At 34.8% G+C, this 17,915-nt stretch overlaps 1 protein-coding gene across 6 annotated transcripts in view; it reads left to right on the top strand.

The window, feature by feature from the left end:
* LOC132145402 (neurabin-1-like) overlaps positions 1-17,915 on the top strand; it is a 57,756-nt gene that overhangs the window by 10,394 nt on the left and 29,447 nt on the right. For all 6 annotated transcript variants that reach the window (XM_059556416.1, XM_059556415.1, XM_059556418.1 and 3 more), the window contains exons 3-5: positions 12,520-12,652; positions 13,115-13,235; positions 15,791-15,895. In XM_059556416.1, the coding sequence (XP_059412399.1) occupies positions 12,520-12,652; positions 13,115-13,235; positions 15,791-15,895 (359 nt within the window). The remainder of the gene's footprint in view (positions 1-12,519; positions 12,653-13,114; positions 13,236-15,790; positions 15,896-17,915) is intronic.

Raw genomic sequence — 17,915 nt, 5'->3', positions numbered from 1 at the left:
GTAATTATAGTCTGTCTATCGATGTCCTCTGTTTGGAAGGAGGCTACAGAATCAAATTCTTTGAAAGGGGATTTGTACTATGTTAACTTCTCAGAAATGCATTTTACAGCCAATTAGAGCTCAGATCAATTATCTTAGCCAGCATTTAAATCACTTATCTTTAATTTGGATATATAATAGCACAGCTGTGGACTAGGGCTGTTGTCATTGAGTTGTTGCAATATCATGAAAATCACTGCTGACTGTTTGAGCTGCTGGAAATGTGTTTACAGCTCTGGATATTAACTCTTATCGGAAGCTGGATGAAGATGTGGAAAACGCTTGAAAACAAACATTCCTCTTGTTGGATCAGTCCCATTAATACTCTTAAGCGGTGCTGGACCAGTTCCACTCCTGCTCTCAATGGGAAAACGTGATGTTTGCTTGCTAATCTCCCTCACACGAGCTGAATTTCATTGAGCAGCCATGTGCTGGTATTAACTGAATTAAAAGGTCCATTACACCCAGTTTGTACTCTTTTTTTGCTCTTGAAGTTTTGTATTCTTAGAGTCCCTTAATAAGATCACATCCCAATGCTACTCTCCGTTTGAAATCTTGGATCTGGCTGCTAATTATAAACGTGAAATATAGGTCTTCACAGCTGGCGAATGACAAACATGTGACGGTGAATTTGAACATATGCTTCGTAACTGGTATTTAGATCAATCTGGTATAGCAGAAGTGTCATTTAGCTATGTTCTTTCATAAATAGTCATGAACTAAATATTAATTAAAGCATAGTACTGTAGCACCTGGAGGAACCAGAAAATGCCAGGCTTTTTGTAAAATGGCATTGTGCCAGCTGGGTTAACTGTCAACTCGACTGAACTGCCCTGGTCATTAGCTTGACAAAGAAAGACTTTTTCATGAGTCAGGGAATTTTAAACCCAGGCCACATGGTTTTTCTACAGACATGGAGGAAATAACAGTATGTGGTCTGTGTTCAGACTTGAGAAAGGGACTGATTTGTGGTCAAACATTGTCCATTATTAACCAGACTAGCTTGTCGTTGAATAGAACACACTGAACATTTTCTCTCTTGCTCATAATATTTCTTAGTCGCTCATTAAGTGGATTGTTTCCATATTAAAGCATTTCAAAAGCATCATTAATGTAGAGTTGATGTAAGAGGCTCTTGTGTGAGCAGCTCTAGTGGCTGTGTGGAATAACAGCACTCTCAAAGACTCTTCCCTCCATTTACTGACGATTACAGGTTCATCAGTTTCAAAATGATCACAGCTTAATTCCCTGATTCATCTTTTTCAGTTTCATGCAATAAATTAGGCTTGTATTATTTATTTTTTTCCATCTTCATGTTTAATTTTTTTGATTAATGGATAAGCATTGTGCTCACAAAACAGGTCTGTTTAGATGGGGAGTTTCATTACCTAAATTCAGGTAATAAAATGCAAAAAATAATGGCTGATGTTTGGCATAGCAAAATGAATAGGCTTGATTTTTAACTTTTAAAAGGACGGTCAGTCGGCACAAGTGGCCTCATGGTTAATGCGCTGACATATAGCTCCATTGCGTTATGGGTGTCCTAATCTCAGTCTCAGACATCACGCCCGCAGACCGTTGGCTAAACGTCTGATGCAAATGGGACATAAAAGTGGAAACAGTGTCGAAGTAGGAGTAGGAGAGTCGAAGTCATCGTCGGATTGGTTGAATTATATAGGATTTCCGGGAGATGTGTGTGTGTCGCGTTCTTTAAAGTACCGCCTGGAAACAAAGATAGCGTGGCGCTGAACCCCCTCACGAAAAAGAAGAAAGCCATCGAGTTAAAATATTATGTATGTAATATAATGTAAAATATTTAAAAGTTTGCGGCATAGAATCTTTAAAATACGTCCGAGAGGTTTACACATCAGCCTGTTATTGTGGCGATATTTCCACACCCCGAAACGTGACACTGAACGAAACAAACTGTGATTGGTTGTCAGTCAAATGGCCTCATGGGCGGGCCTTGGCCAATAAAAGCTGCCATAGATTCCAGACCTTCAGCCGTTAGTCTGAAAGTCTGGCTATGCAAGACTACAGGTGTCCCAAGTTCGAATCCCAGCTCGAGAACCTTTCCAGATCCTACCCCGCTTTCTCTCTCCCACTTCACTTCCTGTCATGTCTACACTGTCCTGTCATAATAAATGTAAAAAAAAAAAAAGTTTGGTAATGTCCAAGTCTTTACATCTGTGGGCAAGGTTCATAACATCCCCACATATTGACCTTATTCAATGCCATATTTTTTATAGAAATTAAAATTATGCTTTTTAAAGGATAAAAGTACAGTGTATCAGGTACAGGTTTTTGTGTTTATTAACATGTTTTTTTGTCTGATGAAACATCTTTCTGACAAAAACATTCAAAGACTAAAACCCCCTACAGTTTTGTGTTTTGTGAAATCATCTACCTTTACAGTGCATGCCTTTGTAAAGACCACAAGTCTATCCCTCACAGCGTTTTTTATATCTGGTGTCCAACCTGAATTATGTCTGTTGGTGGGTGCATGCAATTTGTTTTACTGTAAAATTAGCTGTTTTTAATGGTCAATGAAAGGGATATTTTACTGAAAAATGAAAATCTATTTCAACCTCAAATTGTTTAGGACAGGTATGATTTTTTTCTCCAGTTGAACGCTAAGGGAGAAATCAGACTTCAAAAAGGATGTGAAAGCACCATAAAAATAGCATAAAAGTAGTATGTGTGGAATTTTCTGAAGTCATATGATAGCTTTGAGTGTGAAATTTGAGAATTTAACTTGAAATTTCCCCTTTTGTGTTCCAAAGAATGTCATACAGTTTTGAAATAACATAAGGTGGAGTAAATGATAACAGAATTTTTATTTTGGGGTGAACTATGTCTTATAGGACATTTCTTCATAATGTGATGTGTCACCACATGATGTCAAATATAAAAATTAGTACCTTAAAGCAACCAAATCACTGACCTAGCTGACTTTAATGGATTTTTTTCCCACAGGGGTTGCTTTCTAACCACTGGAGGCAGTGAAGGGCATTTCAAGTCAGTTTCATTGACCTGACTTAATATCCACATCCTGTTAGTCTAGCTCTGATAATGAAGACATGGCATCCAGTAGCCAAGTCCTCTGTCTGTCCTTTTTTATTTATTTTTTTTGTAGACAGTTGCACAAATCAGTTTTATTACTTTTGCAGCTTTTCACCCATTATGTTATGAAAACATGTGCCTTACCATTGCAAAACAAGAAAGGAAACAAAGCAAGAACATTTTTTGCATTATCACGAGAAAGTGTGACACACCAATGTCTAATGTAAACTCAGGCATTTTTAGATTCACTGGTTTGGTTGTCACAACATTCGGCAACTAGATTTTGAATATGATATTATTGTGTGGTTGTGCAGTTGAGTAATATCTGTTTAGAAGATAATTCTTATATTACATTTAATTGAGAGCAAATTAACCAGATCCCATCGAATGAAGCACGTGTCTGATGCAGGAGCGATTGTCTGTTGTACAGTCAATTGTAGTGTTTGTTTAGCTGTGCCCTTTGTTACATCCATCCTGTCATCATCCACCTACATAAACTGCACTTACAGGCTGAATGAAATATGACATTAGCTGTGCTAATCGCAGCCTCTTGTTATGGCATATTTATTCCTTCTTGATTCACTAATGGATTTGAAAGACTGGGCAGCAGTTGAATGACTGCTGAAATGATTCAGTGATTATACACTCCATTCTGTGCTTAGATGAACATACTGATTATAGATCACATGGCTCTCTCTGAATCAATCCAGCCTTTTACTATATCAGCTCAGTCCTGTAATTCAGTTAAAAGGGCGGATGGCCATAGAGTAGTTATTAGACCTATTTTAGGGTTATATTAAATATATATAAACATACTTTAAGGAACATACTGTAGATAAGAAAAATCTTAGTGAGCTGAACAAAGGATTTATTACCATTAATATTTAATTATCATTTTCATTTTATTTTAAGGGATCTCCAGTAGATCAAGGTATTTTTGAAGTAGTAGGCTTTATGTAATTGGAAAAAGGCTATTTCAACCTTATACCATGGATAAAAATGTCTCAGTTGGTGATTTCATGATGATTTAGATGGGTGCTAATGATCCAACAAGCACAGGTTTCTGATTAGTTGATTTTCTATTAAATAGAAAGTTTGGGTGTAATATTTTGAAGCACCAATCCGTTAAACAAATAAAATAAAAAGGCTAGGGTTCAGTTAACTATATAACTGCTATGATTTGCTACTTTCTGTTGAGTTGCAGTGGGTATAAGGGGTGGGAATTTCTAATTTTAGAGAGCATCTGATCGGACAAATATTTGTTTAGTGCAGGATGAGTCATCAATATTTTTGTCCCGTTTCAGAGAGAAAAACTGAGAATTTTAAATGTGTTAAAAAGTTTTGTCCATTACACTAGACATGTTTATGTTTTGGTCTGTTTACAGGAGTTATGTAGTCAGTGGGAAACTGATATTGCTCATTTGTTGAATTTGTTGCGCAGAACAAACTTGCTGTCATGAGATATCAATGTGCAGTTTGTGCACTTCGGGTTCAGGGAAAAATAGGCAATCAAGCAATTGTCTTGGTCTCATGACAGCAATTTTGAAGCTGTAGTCATTGGCAAAGATCTATCTCACAATGCATTATGAATGCTGTGGTATTTTTTATTTGTTTTTTTCTCTGACATCTGACCCCTTCTGGAGATGAATTTTTAACGACTGTGGAAACAGAAGACAGGCCTGTGGTTCTGATGCTGTGCCTGTGTTCCAGCTGTCCGTGTCAGGCACTTATTCTCCACAGCTCTCCCTCCGCCCCCCGTCACAGGCCGTCACTGGATCTGTCAGAGAGTGTAGTTCTTGCTTTTTTCCATGCTGGAAACAAGGAGGTATTCAATGCTGACACAGTGTCCTGTATTGTTGTGAAACAGTCAGGACAAATGCAGTCGCTGTGTGTTCACCCAGATGTGTAGAGTGCCATTTTTTCCTCAGTGCGCACCCATTGTAATCAGGAATATCTATAATAACAATAATAGTAATAATTTAGAAAAAAATAATGTATATAATGCTATATTTCTTTTTAAAAAAGGAAAGGACATGATGTGTTCAAGTATGGTGACCCATACTCAAAATCTGTGCTCTTCATTTGTCCCTGCTTTATAAGTACTAATAAACAGCCAATATGCTAGTAATATGCATTCTAATAAGCAACTAGTTCATATTGAGAATTATTCCATAAACTAAAGTACTACCATATATAGCAAAGCAAATATCATGCTTATAGTGAATATATTCTGGTTGATTTGTCTATATATTACATTATAATATATTATATTTTCTCTCAACAAATCAGCCAATATATATATATATAATATTATATAAAAAATATATAATATTCTACAATATTCTAAAATATTTGTTTAAACATATTTTATATTCTTTCTTTATTTTTTTATGTATCAATTGTTTTAACACAATCTATCTAAACATATAATTTTATATATGATTATATTTTTAGTAGACCTGTATTTTATTTGTATTTTATTTTATTTATTTATTTATCTATTTCATAGTTTAATAACTATTAGTTAAGAGCTATGGTTGTCAAATCTTTAATGAAGTGTTACTTTCTATGAAGTAAGGATGAATAAAAAGTTTAAAGCATTATTAAATGCATATGTATATCCCCGGGAACACATGATATAGGTAAAAATTGATAGCCTGAATGTACTGTAAGTCGCTTTGGATAAAAGCGTCTGCTAAATGCATAAATTGATTTAATTTATTTAAAATGTAATATGTATAATGCATGTGTGTTTAGATTAGGCTTCAAGCTGAGACTAGCTTGCACGAACACGTTGCCTGTAAATCTAACACTCTCACCCACTCATGTGGTCAGTTGATGAATTATGAATTCATCAGACCATGTTACTGATCATGTGAGAAGACTCAACCAACAAATGAGAATGAAACATAAAGTAAGCAATTGTTTGTGTCTTGTTTATCCCGTTATGCTAGTAGCTCCCCCTCACTCTGCTAGCATGCTACTCAGCCCCCAGAGGTATTTTCACAAACACAGGATTAAAAAGAGGGCAAAATGACATTCCAGGCCAGATAAACTGAAAAAAAGAGTCAAGAGGATGAATATAACCATGCGTTTTGAAGAAGCTGTGGACTTGACACAGAGCAAAAGGCTAATTATGCTGGAGAGTTTCATATCACCTGACTCATCATTTTTCCTTCATGGCAAAGTGTTTTTTTTTTTAAATAGTTGAAAGGTAAAATGTCCTTTAAAGTAATGCTTAGACTCTAAAGTAATGCTGAGACTCACAGAATGCTTTCTGTGAAAGGGCTTTTACTACACTGATGAAAATCTTTTAATAACTTTCAGCATTAGCAAACATTCAAATACTTGGCATGAAACTGGTGATTCATATATTTTATGTTTCTTCCATTATAGGCACGTTTATGTCCATTTTTATTCAAATGAAGATTTTCATTATAAAAAATGTTATAAGTAAGTCTCTTACTGTATGCCCAATGAGATTGAATTTATTTGATCAAAAATGACATTATATTACAATTTGAAATAACTGTTTTCTATGTGAATGATAAAGCTGAATGTTCAGCAGCCATTGCTTTAGTAACATTTCTTATTATTATCAATGTTGAAAACAGTTTTGCTTTGCAGTGCTGCGTAATATTTTTGTAGAAACCATTATATGGTTTTTTTTTCCCCTACATGTTTCATCAACTAAATGCATCCTTATTGAATAAAAGGATTAATTTCTTAATAAAATAAGAATTTAGTTATTTTGCAAAGAATGATTAACCAAAAAATTCTGAGAATATTATTTCTTGTGTGTATGCAGGGTGCTAGCTATGAAATACACAATAGCAAAACAAATGTTTTTTAAAATAGTTTAATGTAACTTCGATCACAGAATGCCTTTTGTTTCTTCAATTTCTTTGTTTCAGAAATAAGACTGCAAATGATGATTAATTGCGATGTGTGTGCACTGTGTATATTTATTATGTATATATAAATACACACACACATGTATATATTAAGGAAAAATATTTTAGATTTATACAATATATATATATAATATTAGTATATATAATATATTAATATATAATATTAGTAATATATAATTTATAAACATATGTGTTTGTATTTATATTTACATAATACATATACACAGTACACACATGTAGTATGTAAGCATAAACTTTTTTTTGAATGCGATTAATTGTTTTGCAGCCCTGTTCAGAAAATATGACAGAATTCTCTTGTGATTCCTTGTTAGTAGATAAATTAAACTAGTGAGTGTGAAAAGGGTATTTTTTTAGTGTCTGTAGTTGTAGAATCACCCATATGTTCATATCTAAATGTATTCTTTACCAATATGGTAGAATGATAATTAATTTGACTTTGCCAAACACCTCATTTTGGAGCAGCTTGTTTTCAGACAATAGTACAGGAATGTCTGTCTACAGATTTGTCTGTTGCATGGTTAATCCACTCAGCATCAGCCTCTGCGTTCCTCTGAGGGATCGCTGTGTTTGAATGTGTCTGTGTGTGTGTGTGTGGTGACACTGGGAGCGCTGGCACCGCTGCTTGACTGTAGAGCCATTTAATGCGATCCGCTGTAGTCAGCCAAACTTTAGGCCACTCAGCACTGTTGCCAGTCTGTGATACAAATGGCGACAAACACTTTCAGTCGATTTTTCATCTCCATCCCTCCCTGCTTCCCCTCGGCCTGCCTCTCAGTTAATCTTCGGACTGCTCCCCACAAGGACTGCAGTCACCCCACAATGCAGCTGGAGGAGTGCTGGTGTAATATGCTGCATTAGTGGTATACCGATGAGCCATGGCTTCTCTGCTAGAAGTGCAGTGACACAAAGAAGGATGAGAGACGAGAGGGATAATGAAGTAATGAGCAAAGAGGGACGAGGAAGAGAGTAGGAGGAGAGGGATGGATGATGGGCCTTGCTCAGTTTTACTCACCCCTGCAGTTCTGTAGAAATTTGCCAAGAAAAATGAGAAGCTTTCAGAGCCTTTGGTGGGATCTCACAACATGCAATAAAAACTTAAAGTACTCTCCGAACAGCTTATACAAAGCTTACATTTCTTGGCTATTATGCAAGGTAGCAGTTGGAGCCAAAGACCTCGCAGGCTGCTGGGTTTTAAGACTGCAGTACGCTAGAGTGTATGAGCAATAGATTGAGGATAAAGGATCCTATGAGAGCTGGTCTACTGTATGACGAGAAGACAAAAGAGTCGAGATGCACTGCAATTGTTTGAAGGCAACTAATAGGTGTATTGATCTAAATGGTAAAATGACAGTAGATGGATAGAGGTGAGACTGATGATAGGACGAATCAATGTTACTAGATGGGTGAAGATCCACAAAGATGCTCACAAACAGTAGCTCTGTTAGTCGGACCAAAGCCAAGAAAAGGTTCAGCAATGACTTGGGAACCTACTGAAGAAAACTGAAGATTCCTGGTATTTCCTTTTTGGAGGGTTACAAAGTTGCCTTTATAACTCAAACAAATATATATAGCCTTTAGTCTATTTTTTAATTTTTAGTTCATGTGTCTAAAACCTACTGTTCCAAAGTTAAAGTTACAATTTAAAATTTAAAATAATCTTTAAAAAAAATATTTCTCATATTTTGTGATGCCAAATATGGATTTTGAGCAGCCATTAGTCTAATATGTTTTATTATTATCAATGATGAAAACGTGCTGCTTAATATTTTTGTGGAATCCCCCCAAAATTTGAACAGCAGTGTTTGTCACAATGTGTGGTATGGTTTATAGAACCATCATTCAGAGTCACAAATATGATTTGTTTCAGCCATCTTGTTCCTTTTAATTTTTTACTGTATTATTTTTTTTCAATTAATCACTGCATCGTGATATATTATGTCACTCTTCCTAAAAATCTCAAATGGTAAATTTATGTATTAAATTATGCTTCAAAGTCCACGGTTATTTTATTTGGGTGCCTGGTGACAAACCTTTTTGTGTCTTCATATTATCATATGAATGACCAATAAAATATCAAATTAAACCATGTAATTACATTCAAGCTAAACATAAAGTGTCCTAGACAGCTACTGTATAGATGTCTATAATGAATACAAAAGAAGATGTGAATTATTATGTTCTCCCATGGCATGTCAGACCTGACAGTAGCCTTCAGCGCACTACCCACACTTTGTCTTTTACGTAGAGCCCTCATGTTTGTCATCTCTGGCAGATTCACAAAAGACAGTCAGCTGCTGAGCCTTTTTTAGCCAGCTGTGGAGTGTGGACTGTCAGCACAGTGATAGTTGGTTGAGCTCAGGAGAAAACGGGAGAATAGGGTGTGAGGGAAACTCTGAAACAGATCCACTGAATGTAGAAATGGCTGTTTCTAAAAATGTCTTCACTTTCAGGTTAGAGCTCTGCTCAAGGGAATGTTTCTGGATATGCCCTCCTGGCATCTTTCAATAGGAGTCTATAACTGTGGTAGGGAATCTTCCAGGATAAATATGTTAGCAGCTTCACTGCCCAGACCTTTCTGCCAATGTTATCTTCAATAAATCCATTGAAGGACTGTAGACGAAGGGCCCATTACACTTCATCTAATCATTCGGTCAGCAATGTGACTGCTCAATAATGCATAGCTGTTGATCAGTTTACATTATTGATGCTGTAAAGTGCACTAGAGATTATGCTTGCTTTTGTCCCAGTGCTTGGATACACTATGCTCTGGTTTCGTAGTGCTTCCTACCACATACGATTTGGACTGATTGGTTTTGACTTGTAATTAGCATAAAATATCAGATTTAAGTCTAACTGGTTTTCATCACATATGAGATAGTTTTTTTCTGCAATGATCAGTCATGGTTTAATAGAAGCTGAAGATTCTCATGGAGGCAGCTGGACACACTGACAGCTGCCTGCTGGTGAATGCAGCATGTTCATTTGAGGTAGAGCAGTGTGGGTTCAATTTTATATATATATATATATATACAGTACAGACCAAAAGTTTGGACACACCTTCTCATTCAAAGAGTTTTCTTTATTTTCATGACTATGAAAATTGTAGATTTACACTGAAGGCATCAAAACTATGAATTAACACATGTGGAATTATATACATAACAAAAAAGTGTGAAACAACTGAAAAAATGTCATATTCTAGGTTCTTCAAAGTAGCCACCTTTTGCTTTGATTACTGCTTTGCACACTCTTGGCTTTCCCTTGATGAGCTTCAAGAGGTAATCACCTGAAATGGTCTTCCAACAGTCTTGAAGGAGTTCCCCGAGAGATGCTTAGCACTTGTTGGCCCTTTTGCCTTCAGTCTGCGGTCCAGCTCACCCCTAAACCATCTCGATTGGGTTCAGATCCGGTGACTGTGGAGGCCAGGTCATCTGGCGCAGCACCCCATCACTCTCCTTCTTGGTCAAATAGCCCTTGATGCCTTCAGTGTGACTCTACAATTTTCACAGTCATGAAAACAAAGAAAACTCTTTGAATGAGAAGGTGTGTCCAAATTTTGGTCTGTACTATATATATATATATATATATATATATATATATATATATATATATAATGACATATTTGGAATATTTTTTAAATATTTTAAAACGTATTGTTTAACAAATATTTTATTTATAAATATTTTATGCATATTTCTGTTCACTTGTTTGGGGTCAGTAAGATCATTTAATTGATCATTAAATTGATCAGAGGTGATCATGAAGACACGTTATTTCTTTCTTTCATTTTTTTGTAAAGTGCTTTTCAACATACTTTTTGAAGAAACCGAAAATTAATGTTTCTACATTATTATTATTACAAATAAGAGTGATCTGTTGTCAGAATGATGTCAAAATAATGTCTATATGGCAGAAATGGATCTAAGATTATACAAATCATAATTAAGTTAATGTCATGATTCATTTAAGAAGAAACATGCATGCTGTTATAATTTCTTTTTTAAAATCTTTTTTTTTTTAGCACTGGATCAGCCAATTAGAATGATTTCTGAAGGATCATATGACATTGGAGACTGGAGCAATGATGCTGAAAATTCAGTTTTGCATCACAGGAATAAATCAAATTTAAACTTTTAAAAATGTAGAAAATGTAGCAATATTTCTCTGTATATTTGATCAAATAATTGCAATCTTGGTGAGCACAAGAAACTTCTTGCTTTTATATATATAAATCGTTCTTGGAAGTCTTAAAATGTTATTATTTCTATATTAACCCCGATACTTGCCTTAGGAAGTTTTAAAAACATTTTTTAAATGAAACACTGTAAAATCTGGGTCACGGAAAGTGATTCTGTGTCAACATGAAGCTACAACTTATCCAGTGAACCCTTTTTATAAGGAAAGAGATAAAGAGGAGGCAAGAAAGTGTAGCATGGGCACGGGGCCGATGTTTGTCCGAGAACCTGCTTAGGGGACACAGTTGTGCGTGACTGTCCTTACACACCACGATGCACAGAACCATCACTTACACTGAGGAGATGGCAAATGACATTTAGTGTTTCAGACGAGAAGCAATGTTTTGAAGATGCTCAGATTCAACCAGAGACATTGCATCACTTTCTCACTATATATATATATATATATATATATATATATATATATATATATATACAGTGGCATGAGAAAGTTTGGGAACCCCTTGCAGAAAATGTGAATAATTTTAACAAAAGAGAGATCATAAAAAATGCATGTTATTTATTTAGTACTGTTGAGTAAGATATTTTACATAAAATATGATTACATATAGTCCACAAGACAAAAAAAAAAATAGCTGAAATTATTAAAATAACCCAATGGTTCTTAATACTGTGTGTGGATGATCTACGACTTTTTCTTTTTTTGCTTTGTTTTTTGTGATGGTTGTTCATGAGTCCCTAGAAGAAAACCCAATGCATTAAGAGCCGGGTGTTAAAAACTTGAAAACATGATGAAGATGTCCAAATTTTTCTTATTTTGTTGAATTATAATTTTTTTTTTCCATTTAGCACTGCCTTCAGAAGCAACAGAAGATACGTGCATGTTTCCCAGAAGACAAATTAAGTACAATTTATCTTGATCTTTAAATTCAAAAAGTTTTCACCCACCGTGTGTGAAAAGATGGATCTCATAATCATACATTCACTGCTGGAAAGGGTTCAAATATGCAAAAGATGGTAGAAAACTGAAGAATCTACAGGAACTGAAAGATTTTTCTGAAAAACAGTGCACAGTTGTTCAGAACAAACAAGAGACTCATGAAAAAAAAAACAGTCTTAGATCATCCAGGTAACCACACACAGTATTAAGAACTGTAAGAACTATGTGGTACAAATATCCTATATTTTGTAAATGTGAAAAAAGTGCTCTACACAGTTTTTTCAACTTTTTTTAGTCATGTAACCTCAGTATTGTGACACTAGCCTTGACTTCTTTTGGCTACCAGGTGTTCAAAACCTACTCCAATGAAGATTACGACCGGAGGAATGAAGAGGTGGACCCAGTGGCATCCTCAGCTGAGTATGAGCTGGAGAAACGGGTGGAGAAGCTGGAACTTCTCCCTGTGGAACTGGAAAAAGGTGAATAGCAGGATAGCAGTGTCACCAAAGAGATTTCTCAGAGGTTAAACATTTAGGATATATATATATATATATATATATATATATATATATATATATATATATATATATAATTTTTTATTTTAAGTTAGACTAGGTCTTACCATTGTGGTACTTTTGCTTTTTTAACCTTATAGTTATTGAGGTACAGTATAGCCTCTGTGACAACTAGCTTCCCTATAAACTAAAAAAAAATAATAATAATTAGATACAAATATGTTTTCAGGGAAATGTTCTGCATGTATCTGCATATTTTGAGCACTGTGAGTAAATCAATGGTAAGCCTTGAATATTGATCAGTTGCAGTAAACGTGCATCCATTCATCAAACATCCATGATTTATTGAATTGTCACTCTTTCCGTTTGCCCAGCACTAATTTTTTTCCTTTCACTGGTTTGTGTACGTTTATCTGTGTATGTCAGATGAGGACGGCCTGGGCATCAGTATTATAGGAATGGGGGTCGGCGCTGACGCAGGCCTGGAGAAGCTGGGCATCTTCGTCAAGACTGTCATAGAGGGTGGAGCAGCAGAGAGAGATGGAAGGTAAACTAAACTGCACATACCTTATTATTTCTCAAATGATTAATCCAAAATATCCAAAATAAAAGTTTTTGTTTACATAATATACATTTGTGTACTGTGTGTATATATATTTATATATATATATATATATATATATATATATATATATAAACACACACATGCATGTATATATTTAAGAAAAATTTTGTTTATATTGTAAATATATTAATATAAATATATACATGTAAATATTTTAAAAATATATACTGTATGTGTGTGTATTTATATATGCATAGTAAATGTACACACATTACACACACATATATTATGCAAACAAAAACTTTTATTTTGGATGTGATTAATCACGATTAATCATTTTTCAGCACTAGCATTAATACACACTACTTTAGTGAAGGACATATGTATTGGTATTTTATTACCCTACTTTCTGGATATCGAGTATTTTCCATGTAGAAAAACAACCCTGTTGGTCAAACAGTATAGAAAATCATGGGTTTCTCGTCCTTGCTCTTTTTAGCTGCACCCAGAGTGAGTGAATCCCTGAGAGTCCCTCATGAGATTTGCACATTGCCTAAAATTAAAGCAAAGCTTGAGGCTTTATCACTGATTGTAGCTAAAGAAAGGCTAGGGATGAGAATGAAAGCAGCCCACTTCACTTCTGGCCAAACATTCTAGTAACTTTAGTAGACTGTTTTTGCTTTACTAAAACGGACACCACTGGGGAAATAGTGGTAGTGAGATTAAGCAGTTTTTATAAAAGTTATTTTTCATTTTTTAATTAAAATGATATTAGCAGCATAAAATATTGAGTAAAAGTTATTTAACGTCTATGCATTTGGTTTGTTTCCCTTTAGTTTTAATGGCAGCAGCAATCAACAGATTTAACAAGACGACATGTTTCTGTAAAACCTGTCAATCATGTTTTCCAGCATGATTTGAAATAGTTCAAAGAACTTCTTTAGCTGCATCTGAATGAGTCACATGATCAGTGTGTCACAAATTTACTTTAGTGTTAATTAGTGACCTAGAAATAGTGCAGAGTCTGAAGTACAGAATTGTTATATTTTTTTCATTTTAAAGTTATAATATTTCTTTAAAGATTGAAAGTTTATTTCCAAGTTTAAGATTTTGAATGTCAGCCTCTTAGTGTGGTTTCATCTTTTCACTGAGTGACATCAAACCCTGCTGAAATCTTGAGAAATTTGTACTTGTTTCAAGATTACCAAGCAACTGCAAGCTTTGCAATCAGGTTTCAAAAGGACTATTCAATAGCCAGAATGTAATTTCTTCCACCATTAACTCAGGCTGTTTCTGAGCGAAGTATAACAATGTAGAATTCAACAGTGACATTTAAATCTTTGCACTGGAGTCCTTATTTTTTGCATGTTGGAACTCTTAATTTCCTGCTTTATTATAAGTATATTGGCGACACTGAAAAATGCATGTGAAAGTCAAGCTGTGCTTACGCCACACTCTTTAGGTGCACATTAGGATTCAGTCTTGCAAGCATCCCTCCGTCTGCTTTGCCTGCATAACAGCCGGATTTGCCAGGGGCTCGATATCCAGACTGGAATCAAGGGTCAAGGCAATTTGGTCAAACTCACAAAGCTCATTACAGATATCACACAGTTGGAGCTCTTCATGCAAACACTGTAGCATTCTGAAAATATACTATCACATGTTGTTAAGGAGCTTACTCGTCCATGTAATCCTATATGATTGTAATTCCTTCTGTCTTGTGAGCATTATTTCTCTTTAGCTGCTGAAATGAAAGAATGTGACCACCCAAGACCAACTGAAAACATCCAAATTTTGTTCTCAACCTTCTTTGTCCTTTTTAAGTCCTATGACCTAAATTATTTAATTGAAGTATTCACTAAGATTTTTATATTTATTTTTATTAATGGAGTATAAAGGATATATTTGTAGAAAACTTTTTGTAGAGTTAGTAATTTAGTAATTGAATTTAATTAAATTATTAACAACAAAAACTTTATGAATGTATTTTATTTTTGTATGTTCATCCACATGGCAGTATAAAGAATTTATCTGTAGAAAATATGTTTTCATTTATTAATTTAATTATTAATAATACAAAACAAACAACTACACTAATAGTTGTAATTATTATTATTTAATTATTCTATATTCTAAAAAATATTTAGTAGTATTAAGAATGTATTTATAGAAAATTATTTTTTATAATTATTATTATTACATATTGTGAATTATTAATTTAATTCACTCTTGATACTGTTGTCTTTTCATTGATAAGGCGGAACAGAAGTCATATCTGTCATAATTATGCATAAATAAATCTTTACACATCTTTACTATGTCTTTACAAACTGAAATTTTTGTCTGTACTTTTATCTTATTGTCTTCACAAAGACCTAGCACAATTTCACTAGAGTTCTGTGTCAAACTCTAGGGATTCACAAACTCTAGGAAACCCTGTCCCAGGATGTACTGTGTCCTTCATACACAGTTTGCACAGTGTCCTAATAGTGTCACTGCAACAAGCATTACAACATAACCACCTTCATTTTCCACAGAATTAAAGTGAATGATCAAATCGTGGAGGTTGACGGCACCAGTCTGGTGGGAGTAACTCAGAGCTTCGCTGCTTCTGTCCTGAGAAACACACAGGGAGTGGTTAGGTAAGATGCTAGAAGTCTACAACCGGTTTTGCTTGTGTATTATGTCTATTTAATCCCAGGTTTGCCCCTGAATGCGGTCCGCAAGATCCTCACATCCCCACATCCTCACTGTAGCTTACAAGTGTTATCATTAGTGTATGAAATAACATGACATGCCATCGTCTTTTCCTCCCACTCAGCGTTCTTCTGAGAGAAACACAGACTTCTTATTAGTGTATCTAAACTCCCCTTAGACACGACAGCACAGAGCATGTCTTTGAAAAGCATTTTGGCTTCTTCGAGTTCTTCACACTGTGAGAAAACAAGACTCTTCATTAACAATAGAGCTGCACAGCATGATGGAGCGGATTGTTTTTAACAGATGCTGTCAGTGGTGAATTATACTTTCTCTGAAAATATAAACACGCTGTAATTTTTTTTTATTTACCTTTAACTTTCAAATGTATGTTTATTTTAAAGGCTTTATGTAATTGCCTAATATAATTTCCTTAAAGGGATAGCTCACCCAAAAATTTAAACTCTGTTCCAAACCTGTATGAATTTCGTAAATGATAAGTTTTTGGGTGAAATATCTCTTTAAATGTGACTTTCTTGTGAGGGACACGTGTGTGTGTAATAAAATAAATATGAAATAATATAATTAATATATTTGAGGATAAATAATAATATAATATAATACGTCATTTTATATAGTTCATATATTTATAATGTCAGATTTGTACTTGAAAAGATCAAATAATTTAGTACTATGAAGGTCTCAGGAAATGTACTCTTTCACCATATTTTTGTTTTTCAGCTGTCTATCCATTCCTGGTTTTGATTTATTCCCTCCTGCTGGTTATTTCTCTCTGTTCTCACCGATGAGGCAGTGTGGCCCAGATTTGGATTTTGTGCTATATTTAACCTACTATAGGAATTAAGGCATGTCTTAAACTCTGTCTGCTCCAGTGACCACCAATAAATATATGAAGATTGACACTCTATTAAGAACAATTCATTGCTGTGATGATTCAATGTCAGAGTCTAAAGATTTTTATAACAAGTTGGCAGGAACGCCTCCTCGCTGGGTGAGGGGATGTGTATATCCTTAAATGCATCCTGTCACTCCAGATGTATGTGAATAATACTGGTGGATTTTGCCAATAAGAAAGCTCTGTCCTGGAGCAGTTGGGATCCCTGTGTGTGGTATCGAGATGGAAGAGAGGACTGTTTCCAGGTCAGCTGTGCTGCAGAAGCAGCAGAGATGTTTGGCATAACACGGTATTGGCCCAGTTGTTGCTTCAGATGTAGATCAAATTTGGGCCCTTATCTGTGCCTAATGCTGGTGATTAGGACTCCATGCTGAGCGCTTCCCTGCTGGTCCTCCAAAACATGGATTGTGCAATGTAGAGGATGCAGTGAATATTATTGGAGGGAATTGTCTTTTTTTAACTCCAATTATTAGACATTTTCACTCCTTTCATGTAATGGCTTATAATTGATAAATGGCATATATTAAAAATCCATACTAGTGTGTCAAACAGCTTAAAGGGATAGTTCACCCAAAAATAAAAGTTACCCCATGATTTACTCACCTTAAGTTATCCTAGGTGTATATGACTCTCTTCTTTCAGACAAATACAATCAGAGTTATATTAAAAAATTTCCTGGCTCTTCCAAGGTTTATAATGGCAGTGAATGGTGGTCGAGATTTTAAAAGGGGTCATATGATGCAATTTCTATTTTTCCTTTGCTTAAGTCTGTTATGTAGCTACGCTATTTGTGCATGTATAATATCTGCAAAGATCTGGAATCTGGAAATATTTGCGATTCTGTGCAAAAGCACTTTATTTGCAACGCATTTTATGGATGACAGTTTTGTGAACCTAGGAGAGTAGCCTACAAAGCTGGTTGTGCAAAGGCTATTTAAAAAAAAGGGTCAATTTCGACTTTGCTTTGACAATCTGGCGCTTATTCTGAATCAGCTACTGTAAGTATGTTTTCTTAATAGTTCAAGTATTTGATATTGACTGTTCAAATG

Source organism: Carassius carassius, chromosome 8, assembly GCF_963082965.1.
Source record: "Carassius carassius chromosome 8, fCarCar2.1, whole genome shotgun sequence".
Classification (NCBI taxonomy): Eukaryota; Metazoa; Chordata; class Actinopteri; order Cypriniformes; family Cyprinidae; genus Carassius; species Carassius carassius.
Note: the sequence above shows the minus strand (reverse complement) of the source record. Positions and strands in the feature narration are given on the sequence as shown.